The 21,262-nt window shown below is 37.7% G+C and overlaps 1 protein-coding gene across 1 annotated transcript; it reads right to left on the bottom strand.

The window, feature by feature from the left end:
* Window positions 1-5,550: 5,550 nt before the first annotated feature.
* Window positions 5,551-21,006, bottom strand: hormad1 (HORMA domain containing 1). The gene is made up of 15 exons (XM_053327655.1): window positions 20,974-21,006; window positions 19,514-19,658; window positions 19,278-19,341; window positions 16,403-16,439; window positions 16,249-16,269; window positions 16,110-16,136; window positions 15,939-16,006; window positions 14,702-14,853; window positions 13,803-13,960; window positions 10,924-10,992; window positions 9,988-10,048; window positions 8,990-9,042; window positions 8,010-8,093; window positions 7,074-7,127; window positions 5,551-5,652 (listed from the first exon to the last, which is right to left on the bottom strand). The coding sequence occupies exons 1-15, from the start codon at window positions 21,004-21,006 to the stop codon at window positions 5,551-5,553; spliced, it is 1,128 nt and encodes a 375-aa protein (XP_053183630.1).
* Window positions 21,007-21,262: the final 256 nt, after the last annotated feature.

The following is a 21,262-nucleotide window of genomic DNA, read 5'->3' as shown; positions in this document are numbered from 1 at the left end:
CACATCCCATTGCTTTGAGCATCTGTTTCGAGTAGGTATTGGTCCCCCTCGCCGCTCGGCAGCGCTGACCATAGTCTACATACCCGGTGAGCGGCTAAATCCCTGAATCTGCTGGCCCACTACCACCTGCTCTCAGCATCCCCTCCTTTCATCATTCCTCATTCGGATCAATACTGTTGACTCCCGCCGCAGTGTCTCTCAAAAGACAAAGTTGAATAGCCTTGTGTTGGCTGTTTAGTAGGATCGCATGCTTTTTAAATAGTGTACAGTGAGGAGGCCAACTGTACGAGCTGATTAAGGCATGCATGAGGAGGAGGAAGAAGAAGAAGCAGCTTTTTTTTCCCTGTCATGACACAAGGAGCAGGAGTTATTTAAACAAGGCCTCATTCTTCCAGTTTATTTCATGGCTGATTATCGCCCCCTTGTGGTGGTTCATGATATTTCTTTTCCCCTTTTTATAAAATCATCCACTGCTGCTACAATGAGGCTCTTTATCTCTGTGTAAACATACTGTGGTGGAAGGATTATTTAGATCCTTAACTTAGATAAAAGGAGCAATACTACTACATTTAAATTAAGTATTATGAGGTCTAAACGTTGGCACCACCTTTCAATTCTTTAAGGCTTAAAACTTTTCTGTTTGCCATTGAATTATAACCATTTATAATCATTTATGCATACTTTTCAGGGCACTGTATTTGTATTATCCTCATATGTCATTCAACTATTTTTATTTTCTATATTTCTATTTAACTCATTAAAAACATCCTATTTATACTGTTTATATCATATAAACGTATATGTGTCTTTTTCATGGTGTGTTTCTTCTGTATCTTGTTTTAATGCCTTTTATGTCTCATGTACAGTATTAAAGGTGGTGCATCAACAAAAGTAATCATGCAGACTGGACTGTTTCAGTGTTTTATTATTGTATATTATAGGAAACTGGTCAGCTAACTGTATCATATCATCAATCCATCATATTGTATAAGTTGATCAGCTTTTAATATTCATTGGAAATGCAGTAAAGTAAAAATATAAAGTAACATGAACGGTAAAAAACTACAGTAAAAGTAACTAAAATGTGACTTATACAGTCTTAAAGTGCTTAGTTTTGACTCCTGGTAACACACATGTATTGCTTTTTAAAGTAAGTATGTGAAACAGCACAAGAATGTTAAAACAATTGGATTATCTTCCTCTTCGCTTTCACCACAGTATTTTTTTTTTTTGTCTCAGAAAACATGAATGACATATTTCCTGGATTTGCTCCAACGCCTCTGCCCACTACCTGATTCCAAAGGGCCAAACAGTGAGCGGGATACTCTGCTGGGGAAGCGCTAATCAGCTCGGAAACATTTGCTGCCCTTCTGGCAAGGTCAGAGGGGCCGCGGTCCCTGAGCTGGACGTCCACTCCATCGCTCGCTCCTCCCCCTACTGCTGTAAAGCCCAACCCCCCCTTGGGGCCTATAGGCCCTGCAGGCACAATCACCGCACAGCGACTATATGCTCACAGAAGCTGGCTTTAATCTATATGGAGCCCTGGGATGGACTGCGGCTGTCTGTCCATCAGTCTGTCAGGGTGTCTTGCCTTGACCGTACACAGGCGGCCCTGGACCTGAGTTATCGACTCAGACAGGCCGAACCCAGATTTCTGATTGGTCTGCGGAGGCGTCCGGCGGGCCCCTCCTGCTGTTTGACCAGCTGATTGATCTGTTAACACTGGCCGCTGGACGTGTGTCCCTGAATTTAATTTCAGAATTCATTTCTGGGAGACGTGTGTGTACAGAAATGATGTAGAGTCCCAGGATCCGAATGAAGGATTGACGGTGGAGGTGAAATAAAAATTGCAATTTAGATTCCCTTTCACCCTTTATCGTGTGATATTTGGAACGTGCTCGATGGGAACACTGGTCTCTGATGTTGTTTTTTCATTCTCAGCTAATTTGTGATTGAAAGTTATATTCATGTGATGGGTGTCTGATCTCCGAGGGTTTCGCTCTTTGGGATCCCACATAATGCTTGTTTCTCACTTCATTTGTTTTTCAGTGTACATTTATTTTTATTTTTCATTTCCATCGGATGCATTTTATCCTTTTGGGTGCTGTTGTAATATCTATAGCAGAGATATTAGTTCTCTACAATACTACCACTAGATCTGCAAAGGTGCCTTTACCGTCAATGCATTTAATCATTTATCAATACCCAGAGAACCCCCTGCTGTCAAAATAATAAAAAAGTGTTGACAAATGCCGGTGGAGTCGGGCTACGAGGTGAGGAAACCCTGATTCATTTCACAGCTCATAAAGGGCGTCAAATGCGTTGATGTGTGGATATCGTCCGCTGTGGATTTCCTCACTCATTCAGCTTCTCTGATATCACAAAAAAAAATACTCATAAACTACACAGACACAGACAGAGACAATGAAATAAATGTTGTGGCAAAGACAATGCCTGTGTTAGGAAGTGAGGGGCTGATTTGACGGAGTCTCTTCTTCACCATCACCCCCCCCCTCCCTTCCTCCTCCTCACCCTCTGGCCTGCTCCAGACACGGAGAGGAGGGGCTGCTTGGATATGCATCACAAAGGCTTCCTGCAGTATTGATCTGCAGTGGGTTAAGGCAGTCTATCAGCAAATGTCCCTCTCTCTGGGAAAAACAATAGGAGATTAAAAACACACAGCTTGCCAGGCGGGAGGCTGCTGATGGGCCCTTATCTGGGCCCAAAGGTCACTGTGTACAGATATAATCCACTTTCACTTAACAGCTTCATTTAAGGCACCTCACATGCAAATGGTGGCATTTGGGGGTCTATTCAAAGATGGGAGAGTTGTTTTTGTTTTTTTTCAAGACGCAGGTGGAGGCAGTAGGTTTTGACAGACAGACAGGAAACTGAAACTGTTAAATCTTTAAACTGCAGCAGACGACCACATTTTACTGTTTCCACACCATAAAAAAAAAGAAGAAGAAGAAGAAAAAAAAAAAGAGAAAAGAAAACAAGCACAGGTGTCTGATGGCGTCTTGAGGGCAGCAGATGTCAAGTGTTATGACTGTAACGCCTCCAGAGATGTGCATTTATCGAGTCGCTTTATTTCACAACCACAAGGCCGCTAAAAAAAAGAAGAGAAAATCTAAATCACACACGCAAATGATATAAAAACTAAGAAACATGCAGCAGACCTGTCATATCGCCTAGGTATCATAGTTTTTAGTAGAATTAACCAAAAGCATCAATTATGTTGTTTTCTTGCTTCTATTCAGCACATTTATACAAGCTAATAAAAATATGAAGAATAACATCCTCATAGTATTTCTATAAGTGACTTTAAGGCTCTAAACCAGAGGTGTCAAACTCATTTTCATTCAAGGGCCATATACACACCAATTTGATCTCATGTGGGCCGGATCATTAAAAAGATGGAGGAAGGGAAGGAAGGAAGAAAGGAAGGAAATAAGAAGGGAAGGAAGGAAAGACAGACAAAATGAAAGAGGGAAGAAAGGTAGGAAAGAGAGACAGTGAAGGACGGACAGACAGAAGGAAGGAAGCGAGAAAGGAAGAAAGGAAGGAAGGACAGATGGAAGGAAGGACAGAAGGAAGAAAGGAAGGCAGAACAGATGGAAGAAAGGACAGAAGGAAGAAAGGAAGGAAGGACAGATGGAAGGAAGGACAGAAGGAAGAAAGGAAGGAAGAACAGATGGAAGGAAGGACAGAAGGAAGAAAGGAAGGAAGGACAGAAGGAAGAAAGGAAGGAAGGACAAATGGAAGGAAGGACAGAAGGAAGAAAGGAAGGAAGGAAGGAAGGATAGAAGGAAGGACAGAAGGAACAAACAAAGAAAGGAATTAAGGAAGGTAGGATGGACAGGTGGAAGAAAGGAAAAGAGCACTAGATGGCAAGTGGGCCAGATCGCACCCCTCGGCGGGCCTTATCTTTTCCTCCCTTCTTTCCTTTCTTTCTTCCTTCCCTGCCTTCCTTCTTTCTTTCCTCCCCTACCTTCCTTCTTTCCTCCCTTCTTTCCTTCCCTCCTTCCTTCCCTCCCTCCCTTCCTTCCCTCCCTCCTTTCCTTCCTTCCTTCCCTCCCTCCTTTCCTTCCTCCCTTCCTCCCTTGACTCGAGGACAACAGGAGGGTTAATCAAACATGTTTATTAATGCTAAAGCTAATAATGTGAGTCAGAATATGAACAGTATGTAACTTAAACAGACATAGGCTATCCCCTTTTTTTAATGAAATGTGAAATTTGGGGTGAATAATTTAAGAGTTTCTCCACTCGAGCAGAACTGGACATTTTCTTTCATCTGTGCATCAAATAGTAATTTTCTATCAAAGTCATCTTATTAGGAGCAAAGCAAATATCACCATCATCTGCATACCTGGAGGATTAATGACGAATAATTAAAATAATGACATGAAAGCAGAAACAAGTCCTGACCTGCTTGGTCCAAGAGAGCTGCTGTTTGTTGCTTTTTAACCCTTTAAATCCTGTTTGGGGCAAATTTGACTTATTTTGACTGTTGTTAAAACACCCTAAATGTCTTTTACACTGAAATTTGACGACTTAAGTAGCCCAAAATGCCCAGAAATTAAAATAGGTGCTACAAAGTTTTAACCTGTATCTATTGCCATGTGTTTTAGTGAAATGAATAGTTAATAGTTTTAATAAGATAGTAGTTATGAGGATTTCTTTTTATGATGTAGCAGTGAAGACTGATGGCTCAATAAACCCCACAGCTCCATTAAGCTCTGCTCATTTTACCTTTACATATAAAATAACATTTAAAGAGATGCAAACATGACTCAAAAGACACACAAATTGACTTAAGACACCTACAAAATACAAAAAAACAGACATTAAAATACCTAAAAAGAGACACAAATTGACTAAAGAAACCTAAAAACTACCAAAAAGAGATGAAAAAATGACTAAAATCAATCTACAGTTAGTGTTTGAGTGACAGCTGCCATCTAGTTACCATGGTAACTTAGAGATGGATTGACTAAATAGACTCAAAACTACCAAAAAGGGACATTTAAATCATTATATTTTCATGTCTGAGGTAAAATAGGACATGATATTGTGTGATAGGAGCTGTTTAGTGGTGTAAACGCTATAACATTCACTCTCTCTGCTCTCTGAAACATGAATCAAAGGTTTAATCACATTTATTGATCAGTCACATCGACTATTGATGCTTTCTAAACAGATCTGAGGTTCAACATTTGACCTGAAACATACTGCGAGGGTGTTAAAGAGCACATTATAAATACATTTGACTTAATAATCAAAAAAGAGAGTGACGCCTCATTGAAAACAGAGATGGATGCATTTTATTCAACTTTGCAATTCTGCATCAAAACAAACATAACCAGTAAAAAACAACTGAAACTATTTAATGAAGTAATATTATGACTATTCAACTGTAGTGGCACATTTTTTAAAAAAAAACAACATTTTCGAACAATATAACTTGTACAGAAAGTTGAAAATAAAAAAACAAAACATCTACACAGCAGTTTGCCGCTTGCCTTTGTTAGCGTTAGTGGAGGTGTGAGGTCAGTAGCGCTCTTTGGGTTCGCTGAATTTGCGTTTCTTCCGACACACAGATGAAGACGTAGACGGCGTTTCCTGACTGTTGGGGATGTCATACTGAGAAATCTGAAAAAAAGACACACACACACACACACACACACACACACACACACACACACACACACACACACACACATGTCAAGTCAAGTGAAGCACATTGTGTTTTAAGCGTTTACTGACAGGCAAAAACATCCCACTCTGAAACCAAAGTGATCAGCAGTTCTGACTCATGTGTGAAACAACAAAAAGGTTCCTACGCATTTTCCACTTCAAAATTCATCTTATATCTGCCGAGAAGATGTTTGAGCTGTTTTGTTTCAGAGTGTTGTTGCATTTTGTTTTTCCCCCAAAATCAAAATTGAGTTATAATCATTTTTAACACGCACAGTAAATCATTTATTGTTCAGAGGTTGTCTAACTCATTTTAGATTAAAGGAAACACATATAACCTAATTTAATCTCCAAGTGAGATAAAAGAGAGAGATTTTAAAAAATGCCTTTTTATTGTCACTGTACTTAACCCTCCTGTTGTCCTCAAGTCAAGGAAGGAAGGGAGCGAGGAGGAAGAAAGGAAGGAAAGGAGAGAGGAAGGTGGGAAGGAATAAGGAAGGAAGGAAGGAGGGAGGAAGGAAGAAGGAAGGAAAGGAGGGAGGAAAGAGGGAGGAAGGATGGAAGAAGTAAGGAAAGATGGGAGGAAGCAAGGAAGGAAGGAAAGGAGGGAGGAAGGCGGGAAGGAATAAAGAAGGAAAGGAGGGAGGAAGGACGGAAGAAGGAAGGAAAGGAGGGAGGAAGCAAGGAAGGAAAGGAAAGAGGAAGGAGGGAAAGAGGGAAGGAAGGAAAGGAGGGAGGGAAGGAGGGAGGAAGGAAGGAGAGAAGGAAGGAAGAGAAGAAAGAAGGAACAGTCAAAACAGACGGGGTCAATTTGACCCGGGAGGACGACAGGAAGGTATAAATCGATTTACAAAGAAGAATGAAAGAAAAATGGGTCAAATGTCTTATTAGGTTTGTTTATTCTGGTGCTTGTGTTTTGTGTTTGAACCTGGAACACAGTTTAGTTTTATTGATGCTCATCACTGAAAAAAAGCTCGTTCACAATAGATCGTTAGATAGAACATTTTTTTTGCAGCCTCGTCTTATAAATGTGAGGGTGACCCTGGTTAAGAGATATTGATAAACATATATCTAAGCCTACTGAGGTGAATTAACTGTGAAAAAAAAGGTGAAACTAAGCGAGAATAGCGTTAAAAGTGTTTTTTATTGGATAATTTGATGACTTTTCTGCTAGACTCCTCCTGGTTTAAATCATCATTATAATTAACACACTTCCCAGTCTTGGTGTGTATATGTGTGTTTTGATGAAGTGATCGGAGGTTAGCAGGCTCGTACTGAGGCTCTAACGTTATGTGTGACAGTGACAGGTGCATTACTGATAAAATAAAGGCAGTGAGATCAGAGTGTGTTAACGCTGCCGGACGGATTTTACTCACCTCTTTGTCCTTCTTAGCCGTCGCCTTCTTGTTGCTCACAGTCAGGTTTGTCTCCTGCTCGTACACACGCACACGCACACACACGCGCACACACACACACACACACACACACACACACACACACACAGAGAAAAAGACATTGACTAGAGAGCTTCACTTTATTTGTTTCTTTGCTAATGAGTTTCTGAATGTTGTCGTGATTATAATTTAAAAATCTACTACTAGACAGATAGATAGAGAGAGAGAGAGAGAGAGAGAGAGAGAGAGAGAGAGAGAGAGAGAGAGAGAGAGAGAGATAGAGAGTGAGAGAGATAGAGAGAGAGAGAGAGAGGGAGAGAGATAGTGAGATAGAGAGAGAGAGAGTAAGAGAGTGAGAGATAGTAAGGGAGATAGTGAGAGAGAGAGAGAGATAGTGAGATAGAGAGAGAGATAGTGAAGGAGAGAGAGAAAGAAAGAGATATATATATAGAGATAGATAGATAGATAAATAGATAGATAGATAGATAGATAGATAGCAGCTATAATATCAGGAATTTATGCATATTACACATTAATATAATTGCAGATTATTTACACAGAGTGTTTATTTAGATAGTATTGTATTATCTTTTTAGCCAGACTTTTCCTAATGTGACCCACAGTATTACAAAAATACTGGGCCATTAGACTACGGTAATTATAAGTCAGTATGTAAAGGATAAAATAACCAGAGTTATATTTAATTATGACCAGTTATATCAGTTGATTAATAAAATAAACTTTTCTTACATTTAAGTTGAAAAACTGTAAACTAAAAAGAGGATTATCTATTACTCAGTGGTAGAAACTGTAACTGTCAGATCAGTTCATTATAAAACATGCTCGTTCAGCTCGTCTAGCTCTAACAGTAAGGAGCAGATAACCGGTAGCTGTGTGTGTTTGGAGTGGCCGACTAACCGTAGTGGACTTGATGATCCTTCCACTCCTGGTCCTCTTCAGGCCGACCTCCATGTCAGAGGTCCTCTTCACCAGAGTGTCCATCTGAGAGGGACAGATGGGCCGTAAAGCCTCCGACCATAAGTGCTGCCTGAGTGGCTCTTTGTCTCATGTTTACGAAACGGCCGACACTCCTTCTGCCTTTTGAATAACTTGCGGTGCCTTGTGTTAGATCTTTGTGCCGTCACGTTAAAAGTAACCCAGACTGCCCTCAAGTTCATTTGAAACACTTTTTTCTTAAAGATTTGCCTAAAAAGAAGCGACCCTAACAGCCGTGAATGAAAAATGGCAGATAAAAACCTTCATCTTCAACTTCTTAACCCTCCTGTCGTCCTCCCGGGTCAAATTGACCCCATCTCTTTTGACTGTTCCTTCTTTCTTTCCTTCCTTCCTTCCTTCCTCCTCCCTTCCTTCCTTCTTTCCTTCATTCCTCCTCCCCTCCTTCCTTCCAAACTTCCTTCCTCTTTTCCTCCCTCCCTCCTTACTCCTTTCCTTCCTTCCTCCCTTCCTTCCTTACTCTTTTCCTTCCTTCCTTTATTCCTCCCTCCCTCCTTACTCCTTTCCTTTTCTTCCTTCCTTCCTTCCTTCCTTCCTTCTCTTCTTACTTCCTTCCTCTTTTCCTCCCTCCCTCCTTATTCCTTTCCTTCCTTCCTTTCCTTCCTTCCTATACTCCTTCCTTCCTTTCCTCCTTCCTTCCTTCCTTCTTTCCTCCCTCCCTTCCTCCTGTCCTTCCTTGACCTGAGGACAACAGGAGGGTTAATAAAAATGATTCTTTTCTTGCTGCTTCTGTTTTTCCAACTTCCACAGGACACATTTGCCTTTAAGTTTCGATTCCTCGCCACCGATTCCCATTTAACGAGGATGAATCTATTGAACGAGTGAATCTATGAATGTAAATCTTACCTTCCTGCAGCTGCGTTGAGATAAATGCAGCTACTTACCTCTTTGACTTCTTCACAAGTCTCGATCTTCTCATGAACGCTCATCTGGATCTCTGAAATGTATTAAAAGAAGAAGAAAGAAAGAAAAATACTCATTGAATCTCATTAAGTGTTAGTTCCTCCTCAAGTATGTTTATTTTTTCAGGATCATGAATGTCTCTGTGAGTATAATATGACAGTTTGGGGCTTTTTAAGAAGCCATGTTTTTAATGAAAGACATCAAAATGTAAATTTTAAAAGTATTAAACCCCAAATGAGGCCTTTAGTTAACTTTTAGTGACGTTTAACACATTTAAGAATGAAAAACCTGCAGTTATTTTACATAATTAAGTTAAGTTAACCCTCCTGTTGTTCTCGAGTCAAGGAAGGAAGGGAAGAAGAAGGAAAGAAAGGAGAAAGGATGGGAGGAAGAAGGAAGGGAGGGAGGGAGGAAGGAAGGTAGGAGGGAGGAAAGGGAAGAAGGAAGGGGGGAAGGAAGGGAAGAAGGTAGGGGGAGGAAAGGAAGAGAGAAGGAGGGAGGGAGGAAGGGAGGAAGGAAGGAAGGAGGTAAGGAAAGAAGGAGGGAGGAAAGAAGGACAGAAGGAAGGAAGGAAAGGAGGAAAGAAGGAAGGGAGGAAGGAAAGGAAGGAAGTAAAGAAGGACAGAGGAAAGAAGGAAGGAAGGAAGGTAGGGGGGAGGACAGGGAGAGAAAAGGAGGGAGGGAGGAAGGAAAGGAAGGAAGAAAGGAAGGAAGGAATGAGGGAAGAAAAGAAAGAGAGAAGGAGGGAGGGAGGAAGGACAGACAGAAGGAAGGAAGGAAGAAAGGAAGGAAGGAAAGAAGGACGGAAGGGAGGAAGGAAGGAAAGAAGGGAGGAAAGAAGGAATGAAGGGAGGAAGGGAGGAAAGAAGGAAGGAAGGGAGGAAGGGAGGAAAGAAGGAATAGTCAAAACAGACGACAGGATGGTTAAATACTGAAAATGAATCGTGTAAAAACTTGAAATCACTTTAAATTGAATTACCGGTGTTGTCCAAGTCTGTGTTCCTGTTATCAGGATTCTCCACGTCTTCAATCACATGACTCTAAAGATTTAAAAATAAACACATCTTATTTAACGTCAACACACACAAAACAACAACAACAACAAACTTTTCTTAATTCATATGTTGTGGAGAAATGTACTGTCGTCTGTAAATAATGTCTTTTTTTTTAAATGAATAATTGATAATAATAATTTATTCATTTATAATTATAAACACATGTATGCCTGTAACTGGACTTTATAAACTTATAAACTTTATATTTTGATAATCTCATTAATTTTACTTTTGACTTAATATTATTGTTTTTCGTACTTATTTATTGTTCTTTATTCTGTCTTATTGATGCTCTTCTATGTTTACTAACTAACTGACTAATAAAAGAATATCTTTATCTTAAATAAATGATTACTTTGCTTTGTGCTGAATGTGAGTGAGCTTCATGTCTTTATCAATCAAACTTTATATATACAAAACCTTTTTATCCAGGTTAATGAAGTTCAAAGTGCTTCACAGCTGATAATAATAAGATAAATGAAATGATAAAATAAAAAAGAGGAATAAAAACAATGAGGGAATAAAAAAATACAAGAAATTACAAAGAAATAAAGAGAAAAAATTAAACTGATGCATGCAAGAGAAAATAAGAATGATAAAAATGTTAAAAAATGTCAAATAAATAAGAAAATAAATAGATAAATAAAAATAAGAGAATAAGAACAAAGTTAGAGTTAAAAAAATAGGTTCAAGTAGATTAAAGAGACAAAACACAAGATTTAAAATGAACTAAAAGAGATAAAAACTACTTTAACTTTATCTCTTTTAGTTTGAATTTTTTACTTTTGTTTTATCTCTTCAATTCTCTCTTATTTGTATTTATTTATTTATTTTCTTGTTTGAGTTGTTTGTGTGCTGACCTGAGACAGAACTCCTTCCTCCTCCATTCTTAGGACCCATTTCTCCATCTCGTTAATGCTTCCCTCCACCTGCACACATTTAACAACAACATCCATAACCGTCAATCAAAAGGAAGGAAGGAAGGAAGGAAGGAAGGGAGGAAGGACAGATGGAAGGAAGGAAGAAAGTAAGGAATGAAGGAATGAAGAAAGGAAAGAAGGAAGGAGGGGAGGAAGAAAGGAAAGAAGGAAGGAGGGAAGGAAGAAAGGAAAGAAGGAAGGAAAGAAGGAAGGAGGGGAGGAAGAAAGGAAAGAAGGAAGGAGGGAAGGAAGAAAAGAAAGAAGGAAGGAAGGAAGGGAGAAAGGACAAATGGAAGAAAGGAAGGAAGGAAGAAAGGGAGGAAGGACAGATGGAAGGAAGGAATGAAGAAAGGAAGAAATGAAGAAAGGAAAGAAGGAAGGAGGGAAGGAAGAAAGGAAAGAAGGAAGGAGGGAAGGAAGAAAAGAAAGAAGGAAGGAAGGAAGGAAGGAAGGGAGAAAGGAAAGAAGGAAGGACCGATGGAAAGAAGGAAGAAAGGAAAGAAGGAAGGAAGGAAGGAAGGAAGGAAGGAAGGAAGGAATGAAGGGAGGAAGGACAGATGGAAAGAAGGATAGAAAGGAAGAAAGAAAGGAAAAAAGGAAGGTAGGAAGGAAGGAAAGAAGGGAGGAAGGGCAGATGGAAGGAAGGAAAAGAACACAGGAAGGAAAGTGGGGCCGATCAGACCCCTAAGCGGGACAGCCCTGGTCCGCGGGCCTCATGTTTGACCTCCCTGGTTTAGGACATGTTTAAGTCTTAGCCGATCATTTATTGTTCAAGGCTTTTCTTTCTTGTGTCAGGGAGGAAGTTTGACTCTTGTGACTGTGAATAAAAAGGCATAAATGCAAAAGTATTTATTTAGTTGCTATTTAGACTGGAAGGAAGATAAGACAGACAGAAGGAAGTGGGGAAGTAAGGAAGGAAGGACGGACAGATGGAAAGAAGGACGGAAGGAAAGAAGGAAGGACAGACAGAAGAAAGAGAGGAAGGAAGGAAGGAAGGCAGGAAGGAAGGAAGGAAGGGAGGAAGGACTATGGAGTTAGAGTTGTTTCATAATGTTGTGTGTGTGCAGATCGACAATCTGTGTGTAAATGTGTAATCTGTAAATATAAACACCTTCCACAAATACAAAAAAAAGATTTGTATATTCACAAAAATATTTTGCAAATATAAAATGGATCTGCAAATACACAAACAAATTCCACAAATATAAAAAATACATTAAATTAATTTACAAATAAATGAAAAGCATTTGTGAACTCAGTTTTTATTTGTGAATCGAAAAAACATTTGTGGATCTCAGTTCTACGCTTGTGGATTTGCTTTTTACACACACTGAGTTTTGAAACAAACTTTCCGCCGGTCCGAACGAAAATCCACTCGTATCACTCGGCTATTTTCGGATAGCAAGCGATCGCCTACTGGTGACGTCATTTCCGCATATCAAAGTAAGGGCACGCAGTCTTTCTATGAGCTTTTTAAAATGTTTATCAGCGATAAGTGACGTGCATTCATGGTTTCATGTTAATGTCATACAGTGATTATTAGTGTGTGTTTATTTGTTCTATGTATATTATCTAGCACACACTTTCATATACATTTCTGTTTGAGTATGAAAGGCACCAGGATGCTTGTGGGCAATGTTCAGACAATTTTTATCGTTAAACAATAATAAAAAATAAACACAGCTATTCATAAGAGAGAATGAATACAAATGTAAAATATATTATTATTATTATTTTTATTATTGTTTAATGATAAAAATTGTCTTTTAAATGCTGTGCTGAAAATGTCTAAATCTTAAAACCCATAATTTTCTACTGATTACACTAGTATTGAAAGGTTGATGTCAGTCACCAGCATCTACTACAGGGATCCTCTTTACAGGTTGGATTGTTATGACTTCTGGTCTATTTACAATGCATCTTAATCATATTTGCAATGTATAAAATCCTGCACCCTGTTCGTTCTCCCAGCCCGCAACATGAATGCTTATACATAGACATTAAAACTACATTAGTAAGAGTACACTACTAATAAGATGAAGTGCGTTGTGACTTTTACCCATCTGAAAGAATACATGAAAAATATAAAGGATGAGGTGGCTGATAACTGCTTACTGAAGAAGCAGCCAAGCCACCGCTTTAGAGAGCTGAACGTTGCCCACAAGCATCCTGGTGCCTTTCATACTCAAACAGAAATGTATATGAAAGTGTGTGCTAGATAATATACATAGAACAAATAAACACACACTAATAATCACTGTATGACATTAACATGAAACCATGAATGCACGTCACTTATCGCTGATAAATATTTTAAAAAGCACATAGAAAGACTGCGTGCTCTTACTTTGATATGCGGAAATGACGTCACCAGTAGGCGATCGCTTGCTATCCGAAAATAGCCGAGTGATACGAGTGGATTTTCGTTCGGACCGGCGGAAAGTTTGTTTCAAAACTCAGTGTGTGTAAAAAGCAAATCCACAAGCGTAGAACTGAGATCCACAAATGTTTTTTCGATTCACAAATAAAAACTGAGTTCACAAATGCTTTTCATTTATTTGTAAATTAATTTAATGTATTTTTTATATTTGTGGAATTTGTTTGTGTATTTGCAGATCCATTTTATATTTGCAAAATATTTTTGTGAGTATACAAATCTTTTTTTTGTATTTGTGGAAGGTGTTTATATTTACAGATTACACATTTACACACAGATTGTCGATCTGCACACACACAACATTATGAAACAACTCTAACTCCATAAAAGTGGGGCGGATCTGTAATGATGTTGAACCCTAGCCCTCCCTGCCTCTCTTCACCTGCTCCAGTCTCTGTCTCTCCGTCGCCATGTCCAGCTTCACCGTGTGGAAGGGCGTCATCACTTCTCCCATGGTGAGTTTGACAGGCTCCTTCTCAAACTCCATGGTGTCTCCGTCCGCCTCCTTGAAACCCGGCGGCTGATAATCCTGAGGAGTGACTGACAGACGACAAACACAGAGAGAGAATGATGAAATGAGACAGTTTATATAAGGCGGATCTTTCCTTTCTTTTGTTTTTTGTTTTTGGAGCCTGACCAGCAATTTTAATATTTTTACATCAACTGGCAAACTGCATAAGATAAGATCCCAGGTCAAATTGACCCTGTCTGTTTCGACTGTTCCTTCCTTCTGTCCTTCCTTCCTGCCTCCTTCCTTCTTTCCACTGTCCTTCTTTCCTTCCTTTCCTACTTCCCTTCCTTCTTTCCTTTCCTTTCCTCCGTTCCTTCCTCCCTCCTTTTGTTTGTTCCTTCTTCCCTTCCTTCCTTCCTCACCCCCTCCTTTCCTTCCTTCTTCCTCCCTCCCTCCTTTCCTTCCTTTGTTCCGTCCTTCCTCCCTCCCTCCTTTCCTTCCTTCCTTCATCCCTTCATCCCTCCTTTCCTCCCTTCCTCCCTCCTTTCCTTCCTTCCTCCCTCCCTCCCTTCTTCCTCCCTTCCTTCCTTTCCTTCCTTCTTCCTCCTTCCCTCCTTTCCTTCCTTTGTTCCGTCCTTCCTCCCGCTCTCCTTTCCTTCCTCCCTTCCTCCCTCCCTCCTTTCCCTCCTCCCCTTCCTTCCTCCCTCCCTTCCTCCCAACTATTAAAAATACAAGAACACTTTTTAATTTGTCAGTATGTTTGCATGTATAGTTACAAATTCTCCTTTTGCAACTGATTTGACATTTAAATATGAACTAATGTGCGTTACCGTCGTCATAGTAAGCCAGCTTCATGTTGAGGCAGACGTTGTCGGGCAGAGGGCCGAGGTTCTGCATCAGCGTGTAGAGTTTCCTCACCAACAGGATGCTCGCCTTCTTGGTGTTGCCGCATGACATCGTTGACACCTTGTTGTCGGTGTTGCTGACAAAAAAAGAAAACAGGATGAGAAAAAAACATCAACCCAGTGCTGCAAAAAATGTAAAGGGTTAAAATGTGAAAATAAACGTATGAATAACTTGCACACTTCCTTTTTTGTGGACCCAGCATCACATTTCTGCTTTTAATCCATTTAGAGAGAATATATTAGAGGATTATGGTAAAAACGTCTAAGTGGTGTAACCATAAAACCAATTCAACTTGCTTAAAAACAGTAAATAGTCAATAAAACAGCATATCAACTAGTTTGGCATGATCTTACATTATAACTTTTATATTAAATAAAGCTAATGGAATACTATTGTTCTAAATATTACATTTCATCTGGAGAATCATGGAGATCAGGAAACATTTACACTCATTATTAGAATAAGTCCACTTAAATACACTGTAGGTGATAAAATATTCTTTTGTGGTTACACCATCTGACATTTTCAGGAGCAGTCAGTCTTACTTTTAGTTAAAAAAATGATGCAAATGTCATTTCAAATGATAAAAAACCAACAAAAATTACATAAAATGTACATTTTAATAAACCTGATGCTGCTTTTAAAACATTTTTTTAAGATATTTGGAATTGCTTATCCTGCTAATACTTATTTGTCACTGACCCATAAACTGGTAAAATATATTATTATTATTATAAGTTATTGTTGAATTCTGTGTAAACTACTCTGACTTTTAACACTCCACATGTTAAATGCTGTTTTGTAGTTTTGTCCATCATACACACTCATTCATAGTTAAGCTCGACTCTAAACTATAACTATTATTAACTTTATTCGAATATACTCAAGAAGTTTCCAAAGATATATCAGCATCTTCGCTTTTAGTGTTTTTCTTCATTTACATTTAGAAATTCAGTTTATAAAAATCGTTCCATATATATATAATGCATCAATTAAAGCTGCACATCAGAAATCAAAGACTGAGTCACATTAAGACGGAAAATCAAGTTGTTAAACCAACACATATAGAGGTGAGTCATACTTGTAGTTTCGTTAGTTTTGTTTCCTGCGCTGATATTCAGAGTTATTTTGTTATTGTGAGACTCAACGTCTTAAACTCACCTTTCAAAATCCATCTGTGCTCCTTTTGAAGTATACTGGATCTTAAACTGGTAGAATTCAGTCACTTTCTGAGAGGAAAGAAAAGACATACACATAAAAAAGTGCTCGATATCCGTATTATAATTAAGTTATCAAACATAATTAAATACTAGAGATAGAGTTGAGCGTTACCTGAGGATTTTCTGGGTCGGTGTAAATCTAAAAAAATGACAAAAAATAACATTTCTGAATTAATTACAGCTATCATCTTTATGTTTTTTTATCATAATTCAACATTTAAAAACATCAAATGGTTAAAAAAAATACTCACAGACATGATAACTGTCCGCAGCTGATGATGTTGGGGGGGGGGGGGGTGAGATATATTTACCACATTAGTTATGATGAGTCATAAATCAAAAATATGACTCAAACAGATATAAGAAGTCTTCTGACAGATGGAGAGATGGTTGAATGTGACTTACATATTTCTTCTGGATGGCCTCAAAGCATCCCTGCATCCTTTAGGAATTAAAAAAATAAATAAATAAATAAACAACACACATTTAATTAAAAGTGAACATACTCTCTAAAATCCCTCCATCGTGTTATATAACGATTAACGGGGGATGACTGAGCAGTGACTCATCGTCGTACAGTGAAGCCAACTGTTCTGGCATTTAAGGCTCCGTCTGTATGTGTGTGTGTGTGTGTGTGTGTGTGTGTGTGTGTGTGTGTGTGTGTGATACAATGTGATGTACTGTAGGCTGGAGATGATGATCGGAAACCCTTTTCGATTTAAGTCACACTCATATAATTAATTTTGACCTTTTTACTTCTGAGAGTAATTATCATTATAAAGCTTAAATTTGACTTTTCAGAGGTCTCCATTTTTACAGTTATGACTCAGAGCTTCTGAGTTTTGTTTCTTTCTTCTTCTTTGTATGGTATCTGTTCACCCTGCAACATATTACACATAAAAACAGTTTATTTGGGTCAGTGACAAATAAGGGTTACCAAGATGAGACCAAAGATCAAAATATCTTTAAAAAGCAGCATCAGGTTTGTTTTTAGATTAGATTAGATTAGATTATTTTTTATTTCGAATGCGTGACAAAAAACAAAACAAAAACAGCACATAAAAAATGAAAGCACAGTGTTCTCACCAAAAATAGCGAACCTACACCCGACAGAAAATATAATGCACTGTCCACAACATTCGAAAGGGAGTGGGAAGAAGTCAAAACTTATTGAATCCCACCCCCACCTCTCAAATCAGTGCTTGCCAGTTCCCCATCAAATCACCCTTTCACAAAATCCTATAATTTCCTACCAACACCATATGCAATGTCAACATTCACATCCATACCCACTGTTATCAACACCATCAATCATTGCCACATTTCTTAACCTCCTCCACCAAAAATACCCACATACATACATACATACATACATGTACACACATACACACATATATACACATCCCCATATTTACATCCACATCCACACATGTACACAAACATACATAGATAGACATACTTATGTACAAACATAAATACATACACACACATACAAACAACGTGCACCTGAGTCACTTAAACACCTCCATCCCTGTACCTCATCCCTCATTGTCCTCCGTTAGCAGACTTCCTCTTCCATGTACTTGTTTAAAAATATTTCTTTGTACCTTTTTTTAAACAGATTTATATTTGCACTTTGTTTTATTTCTGTCTCCAGACTGTTCCACAAAGTCACCCCACAGCTCGATACGCACATGCTTTTCATATTTGTTCGGACCTTTGGTTTTTTTAAATTTAGGTCTCCCCTTAGATTATATCCCCCCTCCCTTTCACTAAACATTCCTTGTATATTTTTTGGCAATAGGTTATTTCTCGCTTTGTACATTATTTGTGCCGTTCTGAATTTGACCAGATCCAAAAATTTCAGCATATGTGATTTTATGAATAGTGGGTTTGTGTGATCTCTGTATCCTGCTTTGTTTATTGTCCTTAATGCTCTTTTCTGTATTGTACATATCGGCTGCAGAGTGGTTTTGTAGGTGTTTCCCCAAACTTCGACACAATAAGTCAGATATGGCAAAAATAATGAGTAATATAGAGTGTGCAACGATTTATAATCCAGGATATGTTTAGTTTTCCACAGAATTGCAGCGGACTTTGCCAGTTTTGCTTGTATGTAGCCAACATGAGGTTTCCAGCAGACTTTATTATCCAAAATCACACCAAGGAATTTAATTTCCTGTACTCTTTCTATTTTAGTATTGTCTATTATCAATTCTACATTACAATCTTTCTTGTGTCTCCCAAACAACATGATCTTTGTTTTGCTTAGATTTAATGATAATTTATTTTTGTCAAACCATAGTTTTAGTTTAATTATCTCAATTGTGATTGTCTCTAAAGTCTGCTGCAAATTCTCACCGGAACAAAAAATGTTTGTGTCGTCTGCAAACAAAACAAATTTCAGTGCCTGCGAGACTCTACATATATCATTGATATATAATATGAATAATTTCGGACCTAATATTGAACCCTGTGGTACCCCACATGTAATATTCATGAAGTCAGATTTATGGTCACCTATCTGCACAAACTGTTGCCTGTTTCTTAGATAGCTCGCCAGCCAGCTCGTTAAAATGTACATTTAGTATTTTTGTTGGTTTTATATCATTTGAAATGACATTTGCACCATTTGTTTAACCAAAAGTAAGACTGAATGCTCCTGAAAATGTCAAATGGTGTAACCACAAAAGAATATTTTATCCACCTACAGTGTATTTAAGTGGACTTATACTAATAATGAGTGTAAATGTTTCCTGATCTCCATGATTCTCCAGATGAAATGTAATATTTAGAACAATAGTATTCCATTAGCTTTATTTAATATAAAAGTTATAATGTAAGATCATGCCAAACTAGTTGATATGCTGTTTTATTGACTATTTACTGTTTTTAATCAAGCTGAATTATTTGGTACAAAGTTTTTATGGTTACATCACTTAGACATTTTTGCCATAATCCTCTAATATATTCTCTCAAAATGGATTAAAAGCAGAAATTTGATGCTGAGTCCACAAAAAAAGGAAGTGTGCAAGTTATTCATACGTTTATTTTCACATTTTAACCCTTTAAATTTGACTAAACCACATGGACACAAAAAAACTCCCATTTAGACCCATTTACATTAAGTTATTTGTCTTCCAGCCCAATCTATTTTATGCTTCATCTTAAAATCCTGTATTGTCTAATTATGTTAAAAATAGAGGGTCATTAAATAGCTATTGTTCTATAAATCTGATCATTTATCCAGTGTGTGAGTGCAAAATTGAATCTTTTTTACCACTGAACAATCTGACTGGCACCAGGACAGCTGCGCTCTTCTCTGAGGATCATCACTTTCTGCTCTGTGGCAAAACAAAAGAAAGGTAAGAATCTCTTTAGTGCATATATATTGATAGTTTGAATTTAACAAAAGTAGGTAAATTGTTAGCTGTGGCTTGTTTCACTAGTATACCAGACTTTTGGCAGTGATTATGCAGACACAGGAAAAATTAACGTTTCAATATGTGATCAAACCTTCAACATATTTGCTCCCGTAGGCTTTCTCCGGGAAAAGACCGCGGAGGTATGTGATGCCGGATACAGCGATGGCCAGAAGCTTCTTTATAACAACCAAGGACTGCTGCTCCGTGAGAACCTGATTCGGCAACAGCTGAGTATCCTGCATGTGTGAGATAAATTAATCACAGAGTGTGAGCTGAATGCATGCTTCACTACAGCTAACTGAGACAGTCAACAGGTGCATTTTGAAGGAGTGAGGCTATAACATATTACATCTCTAAATAAAACATATAAGCAGAATATTAATAATGAGATAACAGCATGGATCACCCTTTCAAAGTTTGGATTATGTCTGATTTTAATGAGATTTTTAGGAAACTGACCCTTAAAACCAAGTGTTAACATATTAAAGACATATTATAACATATTAGACGAGTCCTTACAAGACCTTATACATATATATATATATATATATATATATGTAAAATGGTCTCAAAGCTCCTAATGATTTACAGTACAAATTGAGGATAGGATAGTACAATTTATTTGAAGGTGAGAGACAGAGTTAGACAAAGTGTGAATTACTGTCACACTTTGGTAAAAAGTAGAGCTCAATCAACAGAAAGTTAATCAGCAACTATTTTTGATAATCAAATAATGGTTTAGGTCATATTTTAAAGGAATATGTCCACAATTTTATGGTTGTGGCTTCACAAATGTGTGAATTTCAACCTTTTCTTTGGGTGTTTTTGGACATTTAAAGACATCAGATTAGGCTCAATGAAATTAGAATGGGTATATCATTATTTTTAGACGGTTTATAGACAAAACTATTTAATAAAATAATTGGCAGATGAATCGATAATGAAAATAGTTAAGTTAGTTGCAACCCAAATAAATAACATCAACATATTAGGTGGGAGAAGAACTCAGGTCCTTTACTTAAGTAGAAGTAAAAGTACCACAATGTAAAGATCCCAAGTTAAAGTCATGCATTCAAAATTGTATGTAAATGTAAGTAAAAGTAGAAGTCAAATAAACCCACAATATAAAATGTATAAGTACTCATAATGGTCCCTAATTAATGTCTAAGTGGTGATTTAATGTTGTAGTTGGTCAATGTGGAGAGATGTTTGGTCTTTTAATTTTGTTTATGTGTTTTTTTTTGTTTTTTTGCTTTCTACATTAAATAGATTAAAAAACTAGTAGCCGGTATGTTCACGTGTAATGTTAAACAATATAATTTACAGTTGTCAGCATGAACTAGTTATAGCTTTAAAAATACATATAAATACACACTATCCTAATCCACTTTACATGATTAAATATACTTAATGTAGTTGCTTTTCACTACTGTTATGATCAGAGAGGAAACTTGCATTAACAAAAAAGCATTGATGGTGTTTGCAGATCACACACTAAGTGAATGTAGATCATTATTTATTTGTGTCTTAATCAAGTTTGATTAATTTTACCTGTGAATTTCTCACTTGCTGTACACATGCCATTGCTTTGGGTGAGAAAAGCTGCAAAAAACAAAGAGAGAAATTACAAGAAGAGGATGAAAATGGTGAGATTGACTTTCCATATTGTTAATTACATTAAATTACAACAAGCTGGTTTACGAAATTAGCTAATTATCCTGTTTTCCATCCATTTATGCTCGCTAAAAGTCTATGTCACATTGATATTAAGCTATCTCTTCACATTATTGATAATTTAGCCTGTTGATGATAACGATAATGTACTTACATGACAAAGATA

Source organism: Scomber japonicus, chromosome 10, assembly GCF_027409825.1.
Source record: "Scomber japonicus isolate fScoJap1 chromosome 10, fScoJap1.pri, whole genome shotgun sequence".
Lineage (NCBI taxonomy): Eukaryota > Metazoa > Chordata > Actinopteri > Scombriformes > Scombridae > Scomber > Scomber japonicus.
The sequence above is the reverse complement of the archived record's forward strand: the minus strand, read 5'-3'. Positions and strand labels throughout refer to the sequence as shown.

Coding starts and splice junctions, on each gene's coding strand:
- hormad1 (XM_053327655.1), bottom strand. CDS start 21,006: ATGGCATGTGTACAGCAAGTGAGAAATTCACAG. Junction 19,659..20,973: donor AGCAAGTGAGAAATTCACAG/GTAAAATTAATC, acceptor TCACACATGCAG/GATACTCAGCTGTTGCCGAA. Junction 5,653..7,073: donor CGGCTAAGAAGGACAAAGAG/GTGAGTAAAATC, acceptor TCTTTTTTTCAG/ATTTCTCAGTATGACATCCC.